At 42.1% G+C, this 6,000-nt stretch overlaps 1 protein-coding gene across 10 annotated transcripts in view; it reads left to right on the top strand.

The window, feature by feature from the left end:
- FOXP1 (forkhead box P1) overlaps positions 1-6,000 on the top strand; it is a 376,963-nt gene that overhangs the window by 350,970 nt on the left and 19,993 nt on the right. For 8 of the 10 annotated variants that reach the window (XM_057366400.1, XM_057366393.1, XM_057366395.1 and 5 more), the window contains 2 exons: positions 5,146-5,347; positions 5,432-5,511. In XM_057366400.1, coding sequence (XP_057222383.1) covers positions 5,146-5,347; positions 5,432-5,511 — 282 coding nt within the window. The remainder of the gene's footprint in view (positions 1-5,145; positions 5,348-5,431; positions 5,512-6,000) is intronic. The other 2 variants (XM_057366399.1, XM_057366403.1) reach the window with 1 other exon arrangement.

Genomic DNA, 6,000 nt, shown 5'->3' with positions numbered 1-6,000 from the left:
GGGGGAACACCCCAGAAACTGGGGTAGTGTTTAGGACTACTTTTAAAAACGTCCAGCAATGAAAATAGTCAAGGGCAGCACTGTAAAAGAAAATGGAGCTGTCTCAGAGCTCAACACTTGGAGCAGGCAGTGTTGTTCCCCTTCATGCTACACGTGTTGTTTTGTTGCGGCTGAGGGGCCTGAGTAAAGTGAGAACAAAGCCACAAGACAGAATATGCTGTGACGTGTTTTGGTGAGGTGAACTTTTTTTCAAGGTAAAAAAACAAAACCACAACACAAAAGCCGGAACAGSGATTTCTCAGGAACTGTCATCCTGGTTTTGCTATTAAGATACCCCCCCGACATGGCTGTTTTCATCCATGCTAGCCATCAGCATAATAGGTTCAAATGGAAATGTGCTTTCTTCTGGGAGGATTAACTTGTGTTGAAGTTCATAGGAAGGGAAGGAGAAGGAAAAAGCATCAACCAACAATTCTTGATACTAGGTGCTATAACCATCTTTTAAAAATMGACAGAAAACTTTTAAAGACCCTTCTGGCACTTTAAACAAGATGCRCTGTTAGATATCCCTTCTTTAATGTATTTTTTTACCATAACCATAGCAGTTATGATTGTTTTGAAATACTGTTTTTAGCAACTGTAATAACAAAGCATTAAAAAAAAAAAGAAGTCTTTTAACTGTTGAGGTAATGACTGAGCATTTTAGCTGCTGTAGCCATACTTTATAGTTTGAAAAAATAACGATATGCAGCAATAAAGASAGATTCTCAAACACAACAAAAGCTGTTTTTATATACTGGTTTTCATTAAGTCTCACTCCTCAGCTTCAGTTTCCTTAGTATTCCTGCCAATAACAACACCTGCTAAGTGATTGCTGCCTGCCAGGCTCTGCATCCAATACACTAATGTGTCCAGGCTGAAACAGGGAGAGAAAGAGCACTGAATAAAGTTTTAGGCCCAGTATTCACTTTCTCTCTCTCACCCTCAGTGTCAAGAAAAGGAGTTTATTCCCCAAAATACTTCAGTCCTGATAAGTCCTCAGYCCCAGCTGGGCCCAGAGCAGCASCCCCCATTGCAGAGGAGTCACTGTRTATGGCCTCACTGTGACACTTAGAAACAAATACACACATACATTTATTCTTTCTTTTTAAAAGAGTYACAGTGCTATTTTATGTGCAGCCACTATTGTCATGTAAAATATTTACACAGAAAGAAATCAGATTTAGCCCTAGTGGGAGAGCCACTAACAGGAAATCTGTTTTACAGGGTGAAGGAGTGGTTTACTTCTGCCTTGTTTATATCTAAAGAAAAAAAGCAAATGACTCAGTTTTCACATTTAATAGGGAGACATGACTATTTCTTGGAAGGTTAATAGTAAAGTCTTAAGCAGGATATTGAATTCTGAACCAATTATGGCAGCCATGAATGAGCAAGTCAAAACAGTATGAGGAAATATTCTCAAAAACCGAACAAAGCAATCAACAACGTTCAGTGATTGAATTTGCAGAATTTTAGGACTTATAACTGTTACGGGATTTGGTGTTTTTTCTGTTGTTTTTTCTTTTTTCTTGTTATTGGTTGGTGTTTTTGGTTTTTTTTGAGGCTGGAGGAAATTCTCCCTCCCCCCATTCATTCCCAGGACAAACATTACAGAAACATATAACTCCGTGGTGCAGGGGTGTACTCAGGGAGTGCCCATGTTRTACATTGCTGCAGTGCAAGAGTTCTTGCTCGTTGAAGTGTTCACTCTGTGACTTGGGCTCCCTCCCYTCTGCCAGCAGCAATACTCATCCAAAAATTACGGTATGTGGGAAACAGCCTGTGTACAGAATACCAACACGAACAACTTTTCTAATCATAGTAACTTGTTTTTAAATAGCAAATGCAAACAGGGAGAAACCGTGTAGAGTTTCCATCAGGAAAAGAAACCCTCCCAGCCCAGTCCCTCCCTGATCTTTGCCCTGCGCAATCATCCACGGCCGCTTCCACRTTCCTAATTGACGCCAATATTAAGATTTAATAGTTTACCATTCAGATTAATAATTCAAGATGGCAACAAAACCAACACCATTCATAATTTGTTATTCTGCTCTAATTCACAACCGATTTTTCAGCCTTGGCGCTATCGGTGCAACAAAGGAAGCGGCAGCGAAAGGCTGCGGAGGGAACGCAACCCTCTCCTCCCTCACCCTGGCTCGGGCTTGGGGAACCCAGCTGGAAGAGGAGAGTGTCATCAAATAAAACACGGAAAACGGAAAAACTTCGCTAGCGATGGACAAGGTCGTGTTTCATTAACTTGTTGGTTCAGGCTCACAAATGGTCGTCGGAGGTGAAACGCGGCAGACTCGCTGCGTTCCAGCTTTTTGTTCTCTCTTTCCTCACAGACTGCAGTCATGTTTAATTTGGAAACTGGGCTCCTTTGGCAAATTAGCAATTAGAACAATTTTGTGGGAATATGTATATGTGTCATTAGGTTTCCTGCAAATTAATAGCGAGAGCAGAGGTCAGGCAGAAATTTTCCACTTGACTGCAGCTCCTCTGTTGAGATTTGGCACTTTGTTTTGGAACGGCCACAGCTGCTCAAAGCCACAGTCTTCCTTTAGGAACTGTCTTTTAATTAGTTTACCTCATAGCCATTATTACAAATATTACTGCCTCCCCTCCTTGAAATAAAATTACTGTTTCTACAAAATATTCCGGTGACATCTTGCACCACTGCACATTGATGGTGGGGTCACTTGGATGCAGCGTTTAATCATTAGATCACCTCCATAAGCATCTCCTAATTAGAGTCCTTACAATACAATTTTATCTGGTAATTAGCTGAGATTGGCTGCTTCCTCTGTAGCTTATTAGTGGCAGCCCAGCAGTGGGTGTGAATCACAGTGTCATTTGTCAAGCCTGTTAAAGCCCCCCCCTTTGCTCGTCCTCTTCTGTGTTTATTCCTCGTCGCTACCTACGTTGAAAAGCCTAAAGAAATTTAACTCGATTCAGATTCTTTAAGCAGGGAACGCTGACCTTTGTGGATCCTTTCTCAAGGTTCCCTAGTAGAAACAGATTAAATGTTAAGTTTTTACATGCTGAAAAAGGAAGGGGACTCTTTTGAAATGGAGTAGTTGGGAGCCGTAATGATGAAGCAGGAGCAGTGATCTTTCCGACGGGAGGGCCCGGCTGCTGAGCCTGCGCTGAGAAGGGCACTTAAAATTGATGCAGATTTCCTCACAGTTATTGGACTGTTAAAATGTCCATTTAGAAACTGAGATAAAATACAGTAGATTTAATTTCATGGTGAGACCTGTCAGTTGCACTATTATTATCATCACTGGTCCTTTTATCATATGTAATAGATGGATAGATGGATAACAGGGAGACATTACTATATATATGTCCCTAATCAGTGTCCTTAAATCACGCCAGTCAAGGAGCAGACTGGGTGGCACGTGGTGGCAGTGCTTGGCACCAGGAGGGTGTGAACCTCCAGACTGTTGGTAGTGGGGATGCTGCAGTGGGGATCAATATCTGCATTTCACCACCTTTATCCTCCCTCTCTGGGGTCACACTCCCTGGCTTTGCCACAAATTGTTAAATATTTCCCACTGGAAGGTGGGGAGCCATTTGTAAGCACCTGCAGGGAAAGGTGGGTGTTTGCCCGTCTGCTGCTCATCCCCTTGGAGCAGCATCTGCGCTGTGCCAGGAGTTTGTAGCTGGGGCTTCCCTCAGTTTCTTCTCGCTGTCAGGAAGGACAATCACAATTTATCTTCCCTCAGTTGAGCCCTTTCTGTGGGCAGTGGGCTTTTTGTGGTGGTGTCCTCTCTGTAAAACTACAGCCCTTTATTTTCCACTACCTTTGTTTGGGATAAATCCTATTATTTTTAAAAAGAAACATTATTTGTGCCTATTAACTCGTATGAAGGATGCTAATAGGAGTTTTCTTATCTGGTTACTTTCATACAAGGAAAATTAATACAGTGCCTTATGGATAAACATGAGATATTTGGGGGCATAGCTGCGTCGTGTGCCTTGCCTTCATCTCAGAAGGTTTAATGTCTAGCAAAAAAGGAATTTTAATCACGAACAAAAGTTGTAAAATTCTGGCCCTGTTAAATTCAGTAGGAATTTTGCTACCGACTTCAATGGGGTCAAGATTTCACCAATATTATTCGTGAAACCGCCTAAGGGAAATAAATGTGGAAGTAGTCAAAGAGCCCTTTTCTCGGTCGTCCTCTCTGATGTTGTAGTTTAGGGATTGGATTGTTTGTTTAAAATACTTCAGCAGCAGCGACCTATTGAGACCGAGCGTCATCTTTCAAAGGACGTTGTAGGGCAAAAAGAAAGGCTTGGGGAGGAATGTGGATGCTGGTTGTATAAATAGAGTTGTGTATCGAAAACAGTCGGGTTGGAGCTGGGTTTGATACCCAATCCTGGAGGCAGGTGTGTTTTACAGCCCGCCGTGGCACGCTGCCACAGCAGCGGGGCCGGGCTTCGTGCAGGTAACACCAATGCCTTCCATCCTGGGARGAAAAACAGAGTGGTGCCACTTCTGCTGGGCTGAATGCTCACAGTATTTCATGCACTGTGATTAATTAAATTATTCCAGTGTTAACCTACTCTGGGCTTTGCTTTTAAAATGGATGAACGGAGAGGGGGAGAAAAAGAAAAAAAAGAAAAGCCCAAATGCTGAAGAGAGAGATTGCGTTTCTCTCTCACACATCCCTTGGAAAGTCTTGCCTTTTATTTTAAGCCTGATGCCTTCAGTGAAATATCCAAGAAGACTGATTAGAAGCCATGCATAATGATAKCATGGAAATCAGAGAGGTGTGGGGTTTAGACTGTGAAACAATGAAACTTGAAGTAAAATATTAAAATGATCATGTACYGGGCAAGATCTTCTTCCAAGGTTTAGATAAAAATTCATGATTTGTTCTTCCAGCAGCAGGCTATRTTTTTCTGKTTTTTAAAGCTTTTAGAAATGTATATGTGTATTTATTACATTTATTTCCCTTTGCTGGCTCCTGATGGAGATGTTGCAGCAGCTGCAGTGTCTGCTCGGAGCTGAGGGACGCTCTGCTGTCGAGGGTTTCCTCTGCAGCCCTTAACCATGCAGAAATGCTGTTTATAACCAAAGCCTCGTGCTTCCCCCCGCAGCTGAATCTGGTATCGAGCGTCACGCTGTCCAAGACCGCGTCCGAGGCGTCTCCGCAGAGTTTACCTCATACTCCCACCACCCCGACTGCGCCCATCACTCCCGTCACGCAGGGACCGTCGGTCATCACTACCACGAGCATGCACAACGTCGGACCCATCCGGAGGCGGTACTCGGATAAATACAACGTCCCCATTTCTTCAGGTAAAGGGGTTCTGCTGGCACAGCCCCCGCCTCGGCCCGGTGCTGTCAGGCTGTGATGATAACAGAACAACTGCTCTTATTTAGCAGATATTGCCCAGAACCAAGAATTTTATAAGAACGCAGAAGTTAGACCACCATTCACGTATGCATCTTTAATTAGACAGGTAAGCTGAGCCAAACGCACGCGTCTGGATTAGGAAAAAATGTATCTCCCTATATGTGCACACTCTGGATTAAATAGATTTTCAAACCTTTGGTATGTAAGCGTGCTCAAATGCTCAAACCTTTACTATAAGGGTTTTTAGAACTGCAATATATAACATAATTGCTTTTGATTAAGTATTACAATACGATGTGATTATTAGGAAATTCATTTCACACAACAGTGAAAATGAGCCTGTTTAAAGATGGCAAGTCAATTATCACAAGCTACAGTAATCTCTGATCCCTAGAATTAATCTGAGCTCTAAATAATTACTGAGCTTTAATCAGCTAGTGAAATGTTTTGCATTTCTCTTTGATTCTGCTTTATGAATGACTAATAAATTAATATTTCTGTAAGGAAACAGAAATAAAAACTCAAAACAATTAGATAATTCCATTTTGAATTTTGCCATTGAACTGTTAAATACAGCCATTAATCTTAGTTCATA

Source organism: Malurus melanocephalus, unplaced genomic scaffold, assembly GCF_030028575.1.
Source record: "Malurus melanocephalus ecotype Western Australia unplaced genomic scaffold, MMel_1.1 scaffold_64, whole genome shotgun sequence".
Taxonomy (NCBI): Eukaryota; Metazoa; Chordata; class Aves; order Passeriformes; family Maluridae; genus Malurus; species Malurus melanocephalus.
This window is presented reverse-complemented; position numbering and strand designations above follow the sequence as displayed.